Source organism: Emys orbicularis, chromosome 1 (assembly GCF_028017835.1).
Source record: "Emys orbicularis isolate rEmyOrb1 chromosome 1, rEmyOrb1.hap1, whole genome shotgun sequence".
Lineage (NCBI taxonomy): Eukaryota > Metazoa > Chordata > Testudines > Emydidae > Emys > Emys orbicularis.
In genome coordinates this window covers 248,693,566-248,715,312 of record NC_088683.1, presented here as the reverse complement: position 1 = coordinate 248,715,312, position 21,747 = coordinate 248,693,566, and the positions used below count along the sequence as shown (strand labels likewise).

Here is a 21,747-nt window from a genome sequence, read left to right as displayed (position 1 = left end):
GGAAAATAAAATATATATATATATATATATAAAGCCGATCAGCGGCAATTCGGCGGCAGCTCAGTCGCACTGCTTCATTCTTCTGCGGCAATTCGGCAGCGGATCCTTCGCTCCCTCTCTTCCTCTTCGGCGGCACTTTGGCCGCAACTCAAAGAGGAAGAGAGAGGGACTGAGGGACCCGCCGCCGACTTGCCGACGAAGACCCGGACGTACCGCCCCTTTCCATTGGCCGCCCCAAGCACCTGCTTCCTTTGCTGGTGCCTGGAGCCAGCCCTGATAAGGCCATGACATCAGAGTTGCAGAGGTCTTGCTGCGCTGCTGCTTCTGCCCTCTGTTATCCAAACTCCCAATTAGCCAAATAAAATCCAAGTCCTCCTTTCTATTTGGATAATCAGGCATATACTGTATATCTGTACTCAAGTTCTGGCCCGGTCAAGATGATGATGAATGACAGATTATTCATCCAAAAGTGAAAATCTGTATAATCAAAGGGGGCTAGCGTAGGGAAGAAGGAAGGCTCCTATCCACCCCACTCCCCTCCAAATCCAGCATAACTCATCTAGCTAACTAGATTTGTAGCCTCTGCACTCAAGGAGGTGCAAGGCTGCTTCCAAGATGCTCCATTTGGAAAGCACCAGCCTAAAAAAATTGCTGGGTGCAAGAACTAGGAGGAGCCAGATGTCAATCCTACTTGTCTTTGAGGAGAAGGGTGGAGAAGGGAATGCTTCTGGGTGCCTCTCCCTGGGAAGGAGTTGTTTTGCACATGCTCCCATTACAGGTGTGTGTGTGTCTCTGTCTTAAAGGCACAACTTCGCCCACAACGTTCAGCAAATGTGTACTAAATATATTACAAAAATAAAGCAATTGTTGATTTGGCACCTCTGAGTATGTTATTTAAATTGAGTTGATTTATTATAAATGTTATTAAGCAAATTAGTTGTAAAATAAATTGTATTTAAAATGTAAATATTGAAAGAAAAATAATTTAAGCTTTTCACTTGTTGACAGATATAGATAGATTTAAAATATTGTAATATCTACTGTTTGCATTTCTATATCTAGCTATATCTATCTATCTAAATATAATTGACACAACGCAAATCCCTTTCTCATGTGGGTAAACAAGAAAAAGTAAACATCAAACACTGTTGTCACCAGTAGAAAAACCTCTAATGAACTATTTCTCATTGTTAGGTGGACCCAGAGGTTTTTGCTGCACTACCTACTGAGCTGCAAGAGGAACTTAAAGGTGCATATGATCAAAGGCAAAAGCAGTCAGAGAACGTCATTTATCAGCAACCGATGAGCACCTTTGGTGAGTCATAAAAAAAAATTAAAAATGTACATCAGTCTTGTATCTGGAGCATTCTAAGATTTGAAGGGACTTTCTGAAATCCTAAAGAAAATTGCAAAATACAACTCATGCATCTAAAAGAATACCACAGTCTAAGAACACTGCTACACATTTTGGCTCCAGGTTTGTTGTACTGGGCATAGGTTTAAGCATAAGTATGCTCTAAATTATGCCAGGAACTTGATTGGTTTTTGCATGGTCCCAGGATCAAGGCAGCATAAAAGTGACTTAAAGATTCTCTCTTCCCCAGTTCTTCCAAGAAGCATGGCTCAATTATATTGGTTGATCCAGCCTTCTGACAATTCAAAGGGAAAATAGTGGGTGGGTATAGGTATAGATTTAATGTGTATGTACGCCTAAAATCTGAGATGACCAAGAGTTGCTATTGGACTCTGTCACTTCTGTTCTACATTCCAACTATTTTGTTAGGGACTATTCTGTCTGATCTCAAAGTGACTAGGTAGAAGAACAAGCCAGCTTTCTCCAAAAAGTGTGCCCGAAGAAGCAAGTTGGAGGACAAAGCAGAGAAGCCAAGACAGTCATTCGTATTGTTAGAAGTGACTTTCACACTCACTGTTCCACTGTATCTTCAGTTGGATCACAGGCTGTCAGTTTTTGCTAAACTTAATATACCATTTTGCAAATACTTATGCACATAATTTTGCTAAATTGTCAGTTGACTTCATGGGACTAGTTGCAAATGTGTTTGCAGAATGAGGCCCTAATTTAAGAGTCAACTTTGCATTTCCCATGACTTAAAGATAGAATTCACTGTTTAGTTTAACTTGAATGTTCAGATCAGTGCCTATTAGTGGATTGAGCACTGACTTGGACTCAGGAGACCTAGCTTCTGTCCCTGACTCTGCCTCTGGCCTGCTGGATGATTTTGGACAAGTCACTTCAGCTCTCTGTCCCACATTTCCCCCTTCTCTAAAACGAGGATAATGGGTACTGACCTCCTTTAAAAGGCATTTTGAGATCTGCTGATGAAAAGTGCTATAAAAGAGCTTAATAGTATTTTCATTGCTTCTGCGGCATATGCCACCAAATGTTTGGTTTTTATACAATTGCTTCCATGAGAAGCTTGTGTGTATACAGTTCCTATTAGAATTTGAGAGTAAAGACAAGGATCTAGAAGTTCAATTTTGAAAAACGCCTTTCCCAGCTTTTCATTTGGAGATTGGACCCCTTCCCTTCTTTTGTCCACATGGTATGCTTTGCTCAAATCTTATGTAAAATTATCTGGACTAGAATGAAACTCTGTCCCCATTAAAGTCAATAGCAGTTTTGCCATTGACTTTCAGTGGGGTCTGGATTACACCCCCCATCGCCTTAAACTTGATCCAGTATTCTGTGGGGATCAAGTAAAGTGACCAAAGCATCAGAGTGATGTGCTTCTGTTACCCTGTTGGTGACCATTGGTTGGTCTGCTGCATTTTGCTCCAGTTGGAATTTTGTGTGTGTCTTTGGAATGAAACCAAATTACACAGTACATTATAATAATCAAACTTGGAGTTCACAATTCATGGGTCATTGTAGATAGGTTTGAATCTAATGGGATGGGGTATAGTTTCTTGGCTAGCCAAAGGTGGAAGAAGGTTTTTTTGCTGCTGTTTCTAGCTGGTGGGCATTATAAGTGTCCACGAGTTCTCAAGGTTGCATGCTGCTTTGAGAATAGTGAAGCAGTTTGCCTGACTAAAGCCACTATAGTGCTGACTGGATTTAGGTTCAACAGGTTGTTCTCATTCAGGCACTAGAATGTTTGATGTTAAAAAGAATATTAAGCTGGGTGTCATCTGCATGCACTAACTTAATAAAAATATCCTTTAAAAAGTTTTGCTGAAACAGTCAGTGACTGGAATGACAGATACAATAAGTCATCTTGTCTATGAATAAAGCTCTTCATTTTTGGTTTTTATTTTGTTTACAATTTCTGGGAATTAATCTGTGTTCATTATAAAAAATTTTAAATGGGTGAAAATCGGTGCAAAAAATTAAATTCACAGTTTTCTGGGTAAATATCAGGGTTAATATTGGAGGAATGGGAGGACAGAAAAAAAGAAACAAATAGGGAAAAGTAAGAGTACTGAGGGTAAAAGCAATTTAATGCTGTGGTTCATTTAATGAACAGTGTTTAGCTGCTTAATACATAAGTTCAGTACTGCCTAGTGGCACTATCAGAGCCTTAAGATACTGTAACAAACAAAATTTAATGTGAATTAAATTGAACTCAAAACCACTACACACCACTTCTACCACATGTAATGTAGAGGATGTCTTAATATAATTACTATTTTCATGTACTTGAGTGGTTCAATGTTAGGGTGAAAAACAAATAATAACTTTTGTAAAACCTGGGGAGTGTTTTGGTAAAAACCGAAAACAATGGGTCTTGTCTATGATAAATTGGATGATTGATCTGTAGATTTCACATAAGTGTTATGATGCTTGCTTTCAGTGAAAAAAAGTTAGAAAGTTAATGACCACTGATTATTCCTGCTTTTTCAGTATCCAAGAATCCTTTATTACAGTTGAAGCAAGCAACAGTGAAAACTAAGAAAAAAAACAGGAAAAAAAATCAAGTCAGTCCTGTGAAAAAGATTCAAAGTCCTTTGAAAAACAAACTCTTTGGTAGCCCTGCAAAAAACATGGTGGCTGCTTCTGGAAGCCCACAGAAGCTAATAGATGGTTTCTTAAATCAGGAAGGTACAGCCACTGGTAAATCTCAGGTAATTTTAACAAAACTAAAAGTTTTCAGTAAATTATCTTTTTATTTTAATGACTGTTCTTTAGAATCAGTCTTTGATCACAGTTGTTATTGTAGCTGCTTAATGTACTAAGTAGGACTTGCGTTGCTTTTCTTGCCTCTCGTATTTGTTTTTCAAAGTATTAAGACTTGTTTTTCAGTATTTTGCTCAGAAAACATAGCTGTTACATATTTGAAAATCAGTCTGACAAATATTGAGGCATATGAACAATATCAATTATTTTTTTTCTGAATAGGTGGAACCAGTTCCATCCACCTCAAATACTTCAGGCCCATCAGCTTTGCAGACAGCACAGTCTGGTTCAATTAGATCACAGGTACCAAATCTGGCTGGAGCTGTTGAATTCAGCGATGTAAAGACCTTGCTCAAAGAATGGATTACAACTATTTCAGGTAAATTATAATTCAGATAATTTGGTTTTCAGATATACCCATGGTGATTCTGCATACATCACAAAGAAAACCATATGGGAAAAACTGAATTTCTATACCTTATCTTTTCTGTGCTCCTGCTTCTCTTGCTGGTGTCTTTTCCAATCGACATGGTTTCTCTCTTCCTCACAACCTTGGGATAATTGGAGTACTTAGATAATGGCACCACAGCAACCATACAACAAAAACACTAACCCGGGAACCTATCCTTATAACAAAGCCTATTGCCAACTCTGTCCACATATCTATTCAAGGGACACTATCATAGGACCTAATCTAGTCAGCCACACCATCAGAGGCTCGTTCACCTGCACATCTACCAATGTGATATGTGCCAGCAATGCCCCTCTGCCAGGTACATTGGCCAAACCGGACAGTCTCTAAGCAAAAGAATAAATGGACACAAATCAGATGTCAAGAATTATAACATTCAAAAACCAGTCGGAGAACACTTCAACCTCCCTGGTCACTCAATTACAGACCTCAAAGTCGCAATACTCCAACAAAAAAACTTCAAAAACAGACTCCAACGAGAAACTGCAGAATTGGAATTAATTTGCAAACTGGACACCATTAAATTACGCTTGAATAAAGACTGGAAGTGGATGGGTCATTACACAAAGTAAAACTATTTCCCCATGCTAATTTTTTCCCCTACTGTTACTCACACCTTCTTGTCAACTGTTTGAAATGGGCCATCCTGATTATCACTACAAAAGTTTTTTTTTTTTTTTCTCCTGCTGATAATATCCCACCTTAATTGATTAGTCTAGTTATAGCTGGTATGGCAACACCCATTTTTTCATTGTGTGTGTGTGTGTGTGTGTGTGTCTTCCTACTGTATTTTCCACTACATGCATCCGATGAAGTGGGTTTTAGCCCACGAAAGCTTATGCCCAAATAAATTTGTTAGTCTCTAAGGTGCCACAATTACTCCTCGTTCCTCTTCTATAGAAAGCATTTTTATCAAAGATGAACTGGAAGGTTTTTTAATACATATTAGAATTCTTTTATAAGATTACAGAAGAACAAAAGTATAAAACAATCGTTAAAACCTGAAGGTAGCATTGTACTTTAACATAATTTGAGACAATTATTGCCTCCTTGATATCCTGAAAAATCTGAACTGCAGTTTTTTTGGTCTCTGACATTGCAAGACATCACTGCCTTTATTACCGAAGTTTTGAAACAGCTATTCCATTATAAATGCATATGTCTTTTCCCTTTCTTTAATAGCTGTGCTGTCACTTGTTCTTGCGGGGGGAAAAACAGGTCCGCTGTCCAGATTTCTCAGGATCATGCAGTCCTTGCATATGCAAAACTTCAGATAACTTCAGTGGGAGATGTGGGAATGCAAGGGCTGCAAGATCAGGCCCTGAAATACTAGTCACTGCAGAATTTCTTTGATTCCAAGTATACTTGAAGAAAAGTCCCCTACTGTATCTATATTTTTCTTACAGATCCCATGGAGGAAGACATTCTACAGGTTGTGAAGTATTGTACTGATCTGATAGAAGAAAAGGATTTGGAAAAGTTAGATCTGGTCATCAAGTACATGAAAAGGTAGCTTAATTTCATATATATATAACTTTAGTATTTTGTGCTAAAGTTGATGTACTAGATATGCTAATGCAAGGGCATAAACTTAACAGTCATGGCATTTATGAATATGATTTTAAAAGAAAAATAAAATCAGACTATGTAAAAGAAGGTTCCTAATGTTTGGAAAGTTGAGCAAGTGAAAATAGCTGCAGCAGTTTTGCAACCTTAATAGTAGCATTAGCTAAAAAGTGGAATGCTTTTCGGGCAAAGGATGGGCTTCTTTCTGAGTGATTACACATGTCCGTTCCACTTCAGAGGTGTGCATGCCCAGTGCACCAGAGTCAGAGACTTTTCTCTTAGTGGTATCTGTCGGGTCACACATGCGGCCTCTGCTGCCTCATGCTGTTGCTTGTTAGTATAAAGGGCGGAGCCATCCCCGATCCTCCTCAGTTCCTTCTCATCACCCTTGGTTTGTAGTCAGTGTATTAGCTTGCTTCTGCAAGTATTGTCCTTTTCAGTGTATGTAGTTTGGTACTCTTGTATATAGTTTGGTACTCATTCATACTTAGGTTAGTTTATGTTACATTTCTTAGTTGTTTTGTACTTTGGTGAACTGTTGCTTCCTGATTCTTCTGGATTCTGATGCCTGGTACCAGGAAATGCCTCGGTCTCCGAGCTTTAAGCCTTGCACTGACTGCAGGAAATCCATGCCGGTGAGTGACCATCCTTCTCAGAGTTTAAAGTTCCATGGCAAGGGTCATGTCTGGGACAGGTGCCAGATCTTCAGGGACTTAAGACCCCAAAAGAATAGGGCAGTGAAGCTCTGTCACCTTCTAGTAAAGGCTGCCCTGCGTCTATCATCAGAGCCTTACCAAGCATATCTACTTCTGTCAGAAGTGCCCCTCTGGACATTGCAGTGTCTTGGCACAGCTGTCCTTCCTTGGTACTGAGAGAGAAATATTGGCATGGTGCTGCAAAGGACTCATCCTCCAAGAGATCAAGGTCCCCAGCACCGTCAACCAGTAAACAAGCTGGGAAGCAGAGAAGAGTGCTGGAGAGGAGGCACTCAGCTGTGCCAGTAGCATCTAAATTGGGATCATCAGCACTGGTGTCTGTGCCATTACGATTGACTGATGCTGTGATACCAACCTCTTCAATGCAACAGCAGCAGCATAAAGAGAACCTAAAGAGGCATAAACGGCAGCATGCGATCCTGTCTCTCTTGGTACTGGCCTCTCCAGTAGTATAGGAGACATCTTGCCAATTACCAATAAAACCTTAGACTGCATCATACTTACTTGTAGGTATAGGTCAGCTTTCAGTACCGTTGACTGCTTCAGATCCTTCTGCACACCGTTGTCCAGTGCTATCCAGAGGTGAGCCCAGTATGCTTTTCTTAGTACTGTCATCTCTGGAATCTTGCCAGTGCTCTTCTGCACCTGGTTGGGTGACTCAGGCTCGTTTTCGGAATTGGAAGTTGGCTAATGTGTGTCTGTCTCGAGATAGGAGGCATCACTCTCCATCATCAAAGAGTTTTCTAGCAGAGGTTCCATGTTGGTTGAGAGACATGGATCCTTGGTTTGAAAGAGACTGGGGTCCAGTGCCCTATCAGTGGCCATATTGGAACCTGTGGAGATTTCCTCCCACAACCGGATCCTCCCTGCAAACCCTTCTTCCTCCAGATCTCCAAGTAGATGCCGGGATAGTTCACATGAGGAGGCTCACGAAGTTACGCCGGGTGCCAAGTTGGGTGCCAAGCAAGAGTAAACTGCCCCAGCAAGACCTCTGTTGGAGAAGTTCCAAAAAGCTTCACTGCAGTTTGCTTTGTGTTCCTCCTCCTCCTCAGATGAGTTGGTGGTATCTGGTGTGTAATCTCCCTGGTGGTACAGTGGAGGTAGTTCAGGAGAGCTCACATAGGTTGGTGGAATTTTGGTGTTCAGCTGGGCCCTCCTGAGTAGCTCTGACTATAAATGAGGCCATTCTAGAGCTTGGAAGGGTTTGGTGGCAAAAACCATCTTCTCTGCCACCAACAGCCAAAAGGATTGAGCAGAGACGTTTGTGGCTTCAATCATCAGGTCTTCCACAGGCGGTCCAACAGACTATGCAGGATCTCCCTTTTGAGGTACCAACACTCTTTTCCCAAGAATGTTGATAAGTTCCACAGTCTGAAGAACTCCAGAGCTACATTGAAGTCTTTTGAGGATTTATACTCCACTCCACATGAAAAAAGCAATTCTGCCCTGAGTCATTCCACTGTTACCAGTCCTTTATATTTAGGCTACTTGACCAGTCCAGGAGGAAAGGGAAGAATCATATGATGAGACCACCCCCTAATCAGTTTTTGTCTACAGTGAGCTTATCTAGAGACAGCCTGGATATACCAAGCAGTCTGTTTGACTGCCCTGTTGAGGATAGCTTACCATTTTGCCTTACGCCAGCTTCTCCTATCCCTGTTTTTTTTCCTGACAGGCTATCCCACTTCCCATGTGCTTGGACCCATATTACCATAGAGCAGTGGGTCCTAAGCACTGTGAAACTGGGATAAACTGAAGGTTGTGTTTCTACCCTTCCTCCCCTCCCTTCCCAGTCCCTCTTCAGGGACCACTCTCACAAAGTGGTCCTCCTTCTGGAGGTCCAGTCTCATGTTGGGAGCCGTAGAAAAGATTCCTACTTTATACAGAGGGAAAGGGTTTTATTCATGTTACTTCCTAATTCCAAAGGCAAAGTGACGTTTCAGGCCCTTACTAGACCTGTGAGAGCTGAACAAATATGTAAAGAAAATAAAATTTCACATGATCACCTGAGTCTTTCTAATCTGTTCCCTGGATCTCAGCAAGTGGTACACTGCCCTTGACTTGAAGGAATTTTCCAGTGGCTTTGATGATAGAAACGTAAGATTTATGGTCAGTGACTCCCATTATCAGTTTATAGTCCTACTTTTTGGTCTGTCCATGACCCCGCAGGTATATACAAAATGCATGGCGGTGGTGGTTGCATTCCTAAGGAAAACAGGCGTACATACATTTCCATACCTGGACAATTGGTTGGTGGGAGGTCAGTCCAAGAGCCAGGTAGAATTCAGTGTTGTCATGATCTAGTCCTTTAGAGTTCTGGGGCAGCTAATCAACAAGGACAAGTCAGCACTTCCCCCTGATAAGAAGATATTAGTGGTCCTGGACTCTACAGTAGTCAGGGCTTTCTTCCCACAAACCAGATTTCAGACTGTTAGCCATTTCCTTAGACTTAAAGGCCCATCCAACTCTGACTGTAAGGATCTGTCTCAGGCCTCATGTACGTGTGTGGTTTGGCATGCCAGACTTCATCTCAGGAAGTTTTAGATCTGGGTGAGCTTGGTGTACTCTCTGATTTGTCACCCACTGGACATGCTAGTTCAAGAGCCCACAGGAGTCCTAGCCATTTTGGACTGGTGAATGGACCCAGCCAACATGTGTGTGGGGGTTCCCTTTGTCTCCCCACAACCCACATTGACTCTGGTTACAGATGCTTCGCTAGGTTCACCTGGGAAATCCATGATTCAAGGTTTCTGGTCTGTCCAAGATTTAGCTCTCCACATAAATGTGAGAGAGTTGAGATCCATGCATCTAGCTTGTCAGGCTTTCCTCCCTGACACTGGGGAAAGAATTTACTAGTGCTTATGGACAATGCTTACTCCTGGGGGAATTCTGTGCCCCTGCGCATGCACAGAATTCATGTCCCATGCAGAATTTTTTTTCTCTGAAGAAAATACATTCTGCTGGAGAAGTGCTGCAGTTATGCCTTTCACCCTTCACCCACCAGGGGCTGCTGTGGCACCAGAACAGAGAGCATCTGTTCCCGGGCGGGAGCAGCCCCAGCTGCTGATAGGGAAGTGAAGAGACTGTGTTCCTCACAGTGCCCTATCCGTTGGGCCAGGTCAGGATGCATGAGATATGGGGGGATGGACAGTGTGGAGTACATGGGTTGCTGTGGGGGGGTCACAGACAGTTCAGAAGGACTAGTGGAGGGGACAGACTGAGGCGGGGGCTGAATGGCAGTGGGGGTGCAGGAACGCAGGAGGGTGCAGTCACACGTGGGGGGAGGGCGGTGGCTGAGTGGGGGTGCAGGGTCACATGGGGATGGAGGAGGGTACAGGGACACATGGGGACAGGGGCAAATGTGCCTGACTCAGAGAGGCTAATGATCAGCCAGGGTCTGCATGGGAGAGTCTCCCTAATAATCCCCCCTCCCACCTACCTCCAAGAAACCCTGTTCCATACTTCTCCCACCCACACCCAACAGCCCTCCAAGTTCAGACCCAGGGTCCTTCCCAGCAATTACTTCCCTATTCCTCAGCTCCTTCTTTATCCCTGACCCCCGCCCCCAAGCCTTTGCACTGCTTCTGAGGGGTACAGGAAATACATATCCATACATAATCACAGAACCATGGACATCTCCTTCATCCCAGCCTGGATGCTCTTCATCTTACTGCCTGGCTGCTCCATGGTTAACACCTGAGGAGGTCTGTTCAAAGGATTTACAAAACGTCCTCATGAATAGCAGAAAACCACCTTCTAGGTACCCATACCTGTTGAAGTGGAAATGGTTCTCCTTGTGGTCTCAGCAAAAAGGTGTTTCACTGATCCAGGCGTCTACGCAACAAGTTCTGGATTATTTATTCCACCTGAAACAGCAAGGATTTTCCATTAGTTCCATCAGGGTTCAGCTAGTGGCTGTTTCTGCTTTCCACCTTCTAGTTGCTAGTCACTCCGTTTTCTCCAATCTGATGTCACTCAGGTTCTTGAAAGATCTGGACAGGTTATATCCCTAAGTAAAGGAACCTGTCCCCCTTGAGGATTAAATCTGATGTTAACAAGGTTGGTGAGTCCCCACTTTGAACTGCTGGCTACCTGTTCATTGCTTCATCTTTTGATGAAAGTAGCCTTTTTAGTGGTGATTATCTCTGTGAGGAGAGTTGGAGAATTGCGAGACCTGGTAGCTGTCCCACTTTATACAGTCTTTTATAAGTACTAAGTATACTTACGATCACATCCAAAATTTCTGACTAAAGTGTCTCATTTCCACATCAATCAGGCAATATACTTACAAACTTTCTTTCCCAAGCCCGATGCTCGTAAGGATGAAGTGAGATTCCGTACGTTGTATGTTCAGAGAGAGTCTTATCTTTTTACTTGAACAGGACTAAACCATTCAGGTCATCCTCACAACTGTTTGTGACAGTTACGGACAGGAAGAAGGAACTTCTAGTCTCAATTCAGAATCTCGCCATGCATTTCCTCCTGCATATGTTTATGCCACGACATTGCCAATGTGTCTCCACTAAGCTGAGTGGTATCACAGTCGACGAGACTGCAGGTGGCTTCTGCAGCTTTTTCTAGCTCAAGTGCCTACCCAGAACTGCAAGTTTGGTCATCGGTACATGTCTTTGCACCTCATTATGCCATATCTCAACATTCTAGAGATAATGCCAGGTTCAGATGTGATGATCTTGAATCTTTTTTCAGGTAAACTCTAATCCACCTCTGGATTGAACTGCTTGAGAGTCACCTGAAGTGGATTTCCCACTGCTTAACTCTGTGATTTGAGCAAGTCACTTAATAGTGCCTCAGCTTTTCCACCTGTAAATTGAAATAATACCTACTTCACAGGGCTGAGATCATCAGATAGGCACAAAGAAATGCACAATTTTATTCAGTTATGCCTGTGTGTTATTGTATGTCATTGGGCCTTTGTAAATTAATTAGTCATACTGTGAAATTAAGAGAGCAGATGGGTATTTTATATAAAATTCTTAACAAAACTGGCATAAAATCCCATTAAGTTTAAGGAAAAACAGCTAGTGACATTCTCTGGCCCCTGTATACCAGGTAAAGGAGACAGAGCAAGATAAAGAGCCCTTATTCTGACCTGGGGGAATTTCATCTGCAGAGGAGCTGAGGAAGACCTCTTCAGGATGTCCTAAAGGACTTCTTTGCAAATCCTCACATAGGGAGTATGACAGGGAGTGGGAAAACCATGGGATAGAGCTGCAGCTTGCCCACGTACAGCCAATTACAGGCTGCTGTAATTTAGGCAGCCCTCCAGGGCTATCTAAGTTGCACTGAAAGCCACTCTGACCCCTGTAGCAGCCCAGAATCAGAAAGTTTTAGTCACTTTGGGGCTGCTCCTTCCTCCAGGCTCTGAGTTCTTTGCAGCATCTCTTACAGATGCAGCACAGAATCTCTCTGTTTGATTTTTGGACAGCTTTCTGGGTCCTAACCTTTAGTTTACACCTTTCTTCTTGGATTTTAAATACTAGAGAGGCAGCTTGTACTAGTCCATGGATCCTCCAGGGTTTGGTCATGCCTCTTCTGCCCTTGCACTGGTTTTTCAGCCTCCACCCAAGCACTCAATGCAACACGCCAGAGCTCTGTGTAAAAGTTGAATTGCATTCTTGTAGGAAGAAAGATGCAGCCCAAATGTCTTGGTGTGAGGGAAGTGTCAGAATCCAGAAATTTATCATTTAAATTCCTTCATTATTGGGGGTAAGGTTGTGAGAGAAACAGGTTAACTGGTGACTATCTATAAATTGTAATCCTAATGGTAAAAATGCTGAAATTTGTAAAAGTTGCTGGGAAGTTCTTTATATTTGGAGAAATATAGTCCTCTGAACTTCAGAACAGCCTGAGCATTACCTAAGGTTGTATTGATTATAGACTGGACTAGTGACACCCCTGTTATTAAGGTTGCCTGACACTTCCCATTATAAGACCCTGTTTTCAGTTGCTTATAACTTTGACAGACTTACCATTCAGGCTGAAATTTTCCATTCTGTCCCAGGCTGAATTTTTTTGGAAAATTTCAGCCAAAACAGTTCATCTGTTTCCAAGACCAAGGCTAGGGGAAAATAAGTTTTTCTTCAGTGTTGGAAATATTCTGGCAACTTTTTTAAGCTCTAGTCTGCTTAAATCTGCCCAAATATGGACAAGTTATAAAGCCTTTGAAAAAGCAGAGTTCACAGGTGCTCAGTAGAGACTTGCTAGAGCTTAGCTAAATTCTCTGGGGCTTCCGTCCTCATTGAGCATGCTTGAGCCTCTCTCAGCTCCTATGTGTGATCAGAATGTGCATGCGTTGCCCCACAGAGCCAACTGAGCAAGCCCTCTCCAGACTAGGGACTCTCCAAAACTGGACTTTCCCCATAATGGCTGCTTTGGGCCAGAGTGGGCACTGGAACTGAGAACAGGGAGACTCACTTCTGGGCATTCTGTGACCTCCTGTTGGCAGAAGGGAGGAGGAAGCCATCTGATTCAAATGCAGAGGGGATAAGAGACGGACATCTGGCATTGCGGGGGAGAGTTTGGGGAATAAATTGAGACAGATGGGGAGTGGAGACTGGGACTGGAAGCTAGCAAGGGGGCCTGGGACTGGCTGGGCAAGGAAGCTAGGTCTGAGGAGGGGAATGGGTGAGAAGACTGGATGGCGGCAAAACTGAGCTTGGATGAGGAATCTGGAGCTTGAAACCAGTGGGACAGGTTGAAGGAGGTGGGCAGAAGGGAGACAAATCTGACAAGGAGCTGGGGCACAGGGAGAGAACTGAGACTGACTGGGCAAAGACACTGGGCCAAGGAGCAGAGGGAGTTGAGGATAGTGAGATTGAATGAGAAGGCTGGGGATGGAGACTAGGCTGCATAATGGGGAGGGGGAGATCAGGAAGTGGAGGCTGGGTGGGGAAAGATGGGACTAGAATTTACTGGGCAATGAGACTGGGTCAGGAATTTGGGGAGTGGAGATTGGGACTAACTAGGTGAGAAGAATGGAATGGGATGAGGAGACAGTGATGGGATAGAGGCAGGTTGGAAGGGATGGTGCCAAGCTTGGGGTAAATGGGCAGAAGAGTCTATGTCCATTAGAGTGTACACTCCACTCTAGAGTTTGGAATGGAACACAAGATCCCTGAATTAGCCACCGTTCCTCTGTCTCAGCAAATATTTGTGAAACCCATTAGCAAGGTCTCTCATTCTCCTTCTTGCTGGTCCTCATACCACTCCTATTAGTTATCCAGTTAGCTCAGTGGCAGAGGTCTATGTGGATCTAAAAGTTTCAGTGCTGCTGATGAGCCACAGGGGTGTGTCAGTATGATGCCACATCATGGAATTTCAGGGGTTGGTTTTGCTTTTTTTAAAACATAGCAAATTACACACGCAAAAACTACATTAAGAGAACATTATTAAGGTAGTAAACTCCAAAGTTAGGAAATGCCAGAATTAAGATCTTGTGCAACTTTAATTCAGCAATCATGTAATTAAAGAATATATTGTAATGAATATGCGTAAAGGGGCCAAATTAAGGTTGTACCGGCATAATTCTGGCATAATTATTAATTCTTAATAATGATCTTTTAACATAGTTTTTTGTGTGTTGTTTTACTAAAAACTAATCCAAACACTGTTTATATTGAGCTGCTGTGATTCATGTCTAGTGGGATCTTTTCTCTTTGGATATTGGAAACAAACTCTTCCCAAAGCATCCCGTACTGTAATACACAGCGACCTGGGAAGGATGACTGTTGTATTGTTCTAAGCATGGCTACCTTTTTTTCCCCCCCAGGTTAATGCAGCAGTCTGTGGAATCAGTTTGGAATATGGCATTTGACTTCATTCTTGACAATGTTCAGGTGGTTTTACAACAAACTTATGGAAGCACATTAAAAGTTATCTGAACTTAACTTGTAATAAAGAGCTTGGTGGGAGCCTGGAGCTCTCCGACAGCTGTGCCATAAGTGCTTGTGAGGTATTTGCAAAGTGCATGACAGTAAGGCTCTGAGTTTTTATAATTTTCAATTTCTTTTTAAACAAAAAAGTGTTTTGTACATTTCTTTTCAAAAAGTGCCAAATTTGTCAGTATTGCATGTAAATAATTGTGTTAAAATTCTTTTATTGTAGTATAGAATCTATTTGCAAAATGTTTGTTTATAAAGTTTTATGGATTTTTACAGTGAAGTGTTTACAGTTGTTTAATAAAGAACTGTATGTATATTTTTGTACTGATTCCATTTTGTCAATGCTTCAGTTTGAATATAGCTAACCCTTCATTAAAGCTGTAGCTTTGAGTCATTTTACTAATCTCTGCAGTGGTAAGTGCTTATTTAGTTCTCTCCAAAAATTCCGGTGAGAGAAATCCATGAATCATTGTACCTGTTTATATACAGTAGTCTAGAATACATGTGATTGTGACAGCTTAAAATCACAGGCAGTGCTTTGGATTGAATAATTTATCTTTCTTGCCTTTGGGATTATAAAGCCAATACCCATAGAACTAATGCATAAACTGTGTTCTGTAAATTTGTAGGTCCACAAAGTATGAAAGCATAAGTCCCATACACGCTGTAGCACACTCTTAACTACATTGCACATAAAACTGCTGTGATTTCTGTGGCCCCATTCAGAAAATCCAGGGTTAGCGTACTGGGGACCTTGCTGCTCACTTCTTTTCCCATGATGGAGAAGGATCAGAGTGAGGCATGCATGGGTAGCTCAGCAAAAAACTGGAAGGGCACAGAGAGAGCTCCTGGCAAGCTCAGCTCAGCTCCCACCCTAATCACTTCTCAGGTTTTTCATTAGGTGGGAAGTGCCCACTGTGGGGTTTCAGTAAATTTACGATGTTGTGGAGTATATTACCTTAAAACAGCTACCAAACAGCTACGGGGGATGTTTCCATTGTTTGGGGAGTGAAAGTCATGCAGTGAGCACAAAATGGTAGTTGACTGCAACAATTAACATGTTTTATACAGGTCTGTCGCATCTTACATGCATTTAACGTGTGAATTCAGCTTTACGCAGTTGGCAAAAAGAAAAATAACAATTTAAATACTGTTCCTGTAGTGCAGGTGATTCCACCCGCCATTACACTCAATGTAATTTTGACTATACGCAGTTTTCGCTTTACGCGCTGACAGCGGAACGTAACCCCAGCATAAGATGAGACCGACGTGTAGGGAACCTGACCCAAATAACACAATCTATGGCTATGGAATGAATTTGCTTATTTAAATGTAAAGAGTGTCAGCATTAGTTTTCAGCCCTGAATTGCAATCAGATGATGCATTTTGCTTAGTAAATATTTACTATTGTCACTGCTCAGTTGCTGCAGCATAGTTTCATAGATTATGAAGGGACCATTATGATCATCTAGTCTGACCACCTGCAGTAACACAGGCCAAAGAACCTCACTCAGTAATTCCAAAGCCAGAAGGGACCATTGTGATAATGTAGTCTGACCTCCTGTAAGTCCTAGAACTTCCCCAAAATAGTTCCTAGAGTATAGCTTTTAGAAAGTTATAGGCCGGATGCAATTACCGCTGAGGAAAAAATCTGTCAGGATGCTGCATGTGCCCCTTGCTGTGCAATAATGTAAAGGGCAGCACAGCCCTCCACACGTGATGCTCTGGAACTACTCTGTATGAAGCCAGTCAGGATTCTGGGGGAGCCTCCTATCTCTGAGCATACTGTCTCCAAGGCAAGAAGCTTACACAGCTTTGACCTTCCTGGGTCTGACCTTGGAGCATTCAGCATCCCCTTCCACATCGTGTCCTTCCCTCAGCAACTCTGCCCAGGCAGGGCTCCTGGGAAAGCCAGAGGGTCCTGCACCCCAACTCTGCAGTCAGACCTGATTCTCAGCCAGCCAGTAAAACAGATTTATTAGTCAACAGGAACACAGTGTAGGACAGAATGTTAGCACAGAAATCAGTGACTTTCTGCCAAGTCCATCTTGAGAGTCCTGGGCCAGCCTCCCCATCTGGGCTCTAGTGTTCGTGGTGACATTGACTTTCATTGTGGATTTCCTTTTGTATAGGTGTATGTGCTACTACTCCATAGCCAATTTAACTCTGCTGACCAAGGTGCTAGCTCATTTAAAAAAAAAATCACAGCTTCTGCAACCTTTCTACCTCAAGCACCTATACCAGACAGTTGTAGAGTTGCAACTTGATCTTTAGTACCTACTTTTGCTTCTCATTAAGCCATCTCCCAGCAATCTAGAAGGATGCCAGATTTATGTGTGTTCCTTCAGTCTATCCAGAAGTGGAATGGACATGTGCAACCATTCAAAGAAAAAATGGTTACTAACCTGTAACTGTGTTTTGGGCTGTTGCACATGTCCATTCCATGACCCACCCTCCTTCCTATGCATATCTAAGGCTGTCTGGTAAAGAACTGAGAGGGATCAAGGGTGTCTCTACTCCTTTATAACATTGCAGAGCAGCACAAGGTGCATTCACTGCCCCTACAGGTACCACTGAGGGAAACATTTCCTATGCTAGTGCACTAGGCCCACATACACCAAGAGTGGAAAGGACAGGTGGCAACACATCTCACAGAACAGATTAGTAACAGGTTCCACTTCCTCCCCCCTGTAAAGGTAAGTCTATACTCATGTTTATGAAAACACACCCAATGTCATCAGTGGGAGAACCACTGGACTGAGAGGTGGACAGATCTTTAATTTTATCAAGCTCCGACCATAATGAAATGTAGCCCTTTCCAGAAGTGAGCTTGAAAGTCCTGACGGTCTTTTTTTATTGGTGGTGTTGCACTTTTAAAAGGTGCTTGCTTCTGGGTCCACTGATCAAGAATGCATTTTTGTTCAAGCCACTATAGTCCAAAATAATGTGTCAGGGAACAGAGTAGTTAAACCAAGAAGCCCTGTAATGGGAGTTCCTCCAACCCTTACAAAAAAAAAAAAAAAAAGTGAGGGGGGGGCAATCTAGCCAGAGCTCTCTATCTTCAGAAAATAGCTCCACTAGCAAAAATGTGAGTGGCTTATAATACTGAGATCCAAAATCACAGTTAAAAGAAAAAGATGGCTTTGAACTACATTACTGCCACCAGAATTTGTTTATTCAGGTTAACAGGTGGTTACATAGCAGCTTTCCTCTGAACAGTGAATTTCAAACTGGAATGTGGGATTCCATATTTCAAGTTAGTTTTAGGAATATGCTGACAATACAGGTGTACAAGTCACGTTCTCATATTTGCTTTATTTCCATTTATAAGATTTTAGCTGAATGTTTGACACCATGTAAAGGCTATATACTCAGCAACAGCTGAAAGAAATTCTAGCTGATCTAGGCTAGATCTAACAATGTGAGCTGAATGCCCTTTTTAAGGGGAACAAGCGGAACAAAATCAAGGCTACCCACAATACAGACTTATTTCCAGCTACCACACAGTCAATCTGCTATCAAGTCCCCAGCTGTTGAACCAGTCAATAACTTTGCTGCAACACCTAAAAGTTTGGCTCAGCCGCTGGAGATAAAGCACACGTTTGCTTTGTCTGCCTATCAGGACATGTTGTTATGCCTACTTAGCACCATTCTGAATAATGGCAAGAAAACAGAATTTCTATCCAAACTTATTTCTACCAGAGCTCCTCTGGCATTACGGCACATGGTGTGGTGCTTTTAATATCAAACCTAAACCAGGAACATTTTATTTGACAGCAATTTTTTTTCTTTGTGGGTGGGGGCTGGCAGCACCACAGGAGAGATATATTTGGTGGTTTCCTTCTTTAAAATGATGGACCTGTAAAATTCTGTTACCTTATCTGTTGGTACTACAGATGTAAACTTCACTTTTACAGAACAGCCCATCAACAGATGCTTTATTTATTGAAACAAAATCTAACAAAAGGGCTAATGTGTCCATTTCCTTTATTTGTGGCTCTGCTTTGTAATGATTACAGATTAAGTTGACTTTCATGAACTGTACAAGCAATTAAAGGTGGCCAACTATGCTTTACATCATTGTTTCACACAAAGCAAATACAGAAATATATGATTACCTAATTTTCTATTTTAAAAAAATTCCTATAGGCACAAAGCAGAAGAATGGGGGGGGGGGAAGAAATCAAGGGGAGAGAGAGATGCATAAATAAAGAAGTATTTCTTACATCAAACATGTCCGAGAACCAAAGTCTGCAAAAGCTTAGTTAATCAAATACTGCAGTACTGATATCAATATAAAAGTGAAAGTTTTAGTTCTGTAATAAAAATTCAATTTTTATTTATTTGTTGATTAGGGGAGTGGGGAAGGGCAAACTTTAAAACAGCAGCCACTAAAAGGGAAGGGCCGTGGGAGAGGTGAACAGGCACAGTGGAACCGTGGGGACATGTAAATTGACCACTGTCAAACCAGTGTAAGTTTCTTGGTTTCTCATGGAAAACATTTTATCCACATATTTTCCTCCCAAACATAAGTCCAACAGTCTCTTCAATACTCTGACTTTGTTGGTGGTTTTTAGAACAGGAATAGTGAGTAATATTCCAGCCTGCCCATTGCTTTTTTTTAAAAAAAAAAAAGCCTAAATTATTTCAAACACTTTCTTCAGTTCTACAATAAGCTGCCAGTCAGACTTCTGCATTTCATCTCTGAACCAGTTCTTCAGGGCATCAATGGACTGACGACTAATCTGCAAGTACACAACATATGAATATTAGAAACACAAGTGTTTTAATGAAATTATTCCCCAAAATATTTAAGGTAGTGTGGTCTAGAGAATAGGGCACCAGGCTAGGTGTGAGGAAATCAGGGTTCTAATACCAACTTTGCCCCGACCTGCTGTCTACCTGGGCAATCCACTTTGCCTCAGTTTCCCCTCCCATCCTTTGCCTATCTTGTCTAGATTGTAAGCTCTTTGGGGCCAAGACTGTCTCACTATGTTTGCACAGTGCCTAAAACAATGGGGCTTCGTACTTACTGTAATATAAATGAAGTAGTTTTAAAAATCTGAGATCAGAGTAAATTAATGATCAGTGTTTATACCTTGCCCCCCTACAAAAACAGACAAACTTCAGTGGCAAGTATTGAACATCCTGGCAGTTCTGTCCAGAGTGCTAACTGGGCAAAGCTGTACATAGAAAGTGATGCACTACAAAACACTGTATGCATTCATTCACCACACTGAACATATGGGCCTCTCCCCTACAGTCCTTTGCGCTTAGCTAACTTATTTCCTCTGTCTCAGAAGGAAGGATGATGCAAGATGTATTTAGTTAGTGTTTCATTCCTTTGGTGATGCAAGTTTGCATTCTTAATAGTACTACTGCAAGAGTCAATGTCAGTGCCACTAATGTCAGTCAGGAAATCCAGATTTCTGCGAGAAGCTGAGCTGTACTACACGTGCCATGCAATCAGTCAGTGTGCCCCACTAGCATGGGGGTCCAGTGCTGAGAATTTTAGAATTCCTCAGGCTTTCACATTCAACCTCCACTTCAAGCCAAGTTACCAACACGCCACCAGCCTTAAAGTGCAAGTCTCTGCTAGGAAATGTTTACCTTACTGACTAGGATATCTGTCGCTTCAAAGTGTCGTCCATACATTTTAGGTGATTCACCAGGAATAGGTTCTATTTTCACACAGACTTCTTGGCCTTTTTTTGCAACATCCACTTGTTTGTGGTTCACCTCAATACTTGTAACTATTCCAATTTCAACAAACTGTAACACAACGTAGAAGCTGTTACACATCCCAAAGGAACTTCTGTCCACACGGCTTCCCCCAAATCCCACCACCATTCTGGGGCTTCTCACAGATGCATAGAAAATAGAAAATTTACTTTTAAGACTGCTACTGTCATATGTCCCTCCAGTAGCTATCTCAGAGTTTTACCACAATGAGAGAGCAACACATACACATTTACATTCACCTCTAGAACTCTTGAAGTATCAAAAACCTAATTTTAAAACTGACTTGGAAGATGTAACTTAGTTACATTTTTTTAAAAAGGTGAGTTTACTTCCTCCTGCTGCTAGCTGGCACGAACTCAGTTTTGATCACTACAATGTAGTGCTGCACCACAGGAACTGTGCTGGGGGAGGGCTCTAGTAATGCGGCCTCTCTCAACCTGCTGCTTAGCCTCATGCTGTTTGTTTTCTCTGCTACAACCCAAGGTTACGTCATCCAGCATAGGCACATATGTTCACTCCAGGCCATCCTCCAACACTGGCCTATCCTTAGAAAAGAGGCTCATTTTAGGGGAGAGAGCAGCTCCTACAGAGATTCTGTCCTTTTGGGATGCATATATAGCAGCTTTTAAGGGAACTGAATGTTGTCCTGCCAACTTCATCAGGCCAAAACTCTTATGCTCATAGTAGAAAGATGAGAACGCTTACTTACATTTTTGCTAGGTACACACATGAGAGTCCCCTGCTTCACCTGGCCTGCTTCCACCACTACACCCATCACTATTGGGTCACGAGAGTTGAAAATAAACTGAGGGAGTATTTTCATCTTGCAAGGAAATACTGCTATATGCCTAAGAAATGACAGCGAAGAGGCATTTTGAAATAATGTATATAATGCTGTTACATTTGGACCTTCTCCCACACATACACACTTTAGACACATTTAATTATTTTAGAGGAGAATATTCACTGAATGTGAACAAATTCTGAACCATTCTAGTTGAAGCAGATCATACAGGAGAGTAGCTTGTGTGAACTTTATTTTGACTAGCTTCAACAACCAATTAAGAACAAATGAAAGTAATTATAAGAATATCGATTAAAATGCAGTTCTCAAAAAAAAATAGAAATAACATTGCAAGGGTCTCATGTTTGTCACAATGACCCCCAGAAATTTACTCATTATACAAATAAAAAAATCCCATCTTTTTAACTGCT

At 42.0% G+C, this 21,747-nt stretch overlaps 2 protein-coding genes across 2 annotated transcripts in view; one reads left to right on the top strand and one right to left on the bottom strand.

Annotated features, from left to right (window-relative positions):
- Positions 1 to 15,102, top strand: part of REV1 (REV1 DNA directed polymerase) — a 97,318-nt gene extending 82,216 nt beyond the window's left edge. The window contains exons 19-23 of the mRNA XM_065407087.1: positions 1,195 to 1,315; positions 3,863 to 4,083; positions 4,358 to 4,514; positions 6,014 to 6,116; positions 14,679 to 15,102. Of these exons, the coding sequence (XP_065263159.1) occupies positions 1,195 to 1,315; positions 3,863 to 4,083; positions 4,358 to 4,514; positions 6,014 to 6,116; positions 14,679 to 14,790 (714 nt within the window). The 3' untranslated portion in view covers positions 14,791 to 15,102. The remainder of the gene's footprint in view (positions 1 to 1,194; positions 1,316 to 3,862; positions 4,084 to 4,357; positions 4,515 to 6,013; positions 6,117 to 14,678) is intronic.
- Positions 15,103 to 18,760: 3,658 nt separating this feature from the next.
- The window catches only part of EIF5B (eukaryotic translation initiation factor 5B), a 68,562-nt gene continuing 65,575 nt past the window's right edge, over positions 18,761 to 21,747 (bottom strand). Inside the window, exons 22-24 of the mRNA XM_065412646.1 lie at positions 21,242 to 21,380; positions 20,401 to 20,562; positions 18,761 to 19,535 (exon numbers count right to left, since the gene is read on the bottom strand). Of these exons, the coding sequence (XP_065268718.1) occupies positions 19,428 to 19,535; positions 20,401 to 20,562; positions 21,242 to 21,380 (409 nt within the window). The 3' untranslated portion in view covers positions 18,761 to 19,427. The remainder of the gene's footprint in view (positions 19,536 to 20,400; positions 20,563 to 21,241; positions 21,381 to 21,747) is intronic.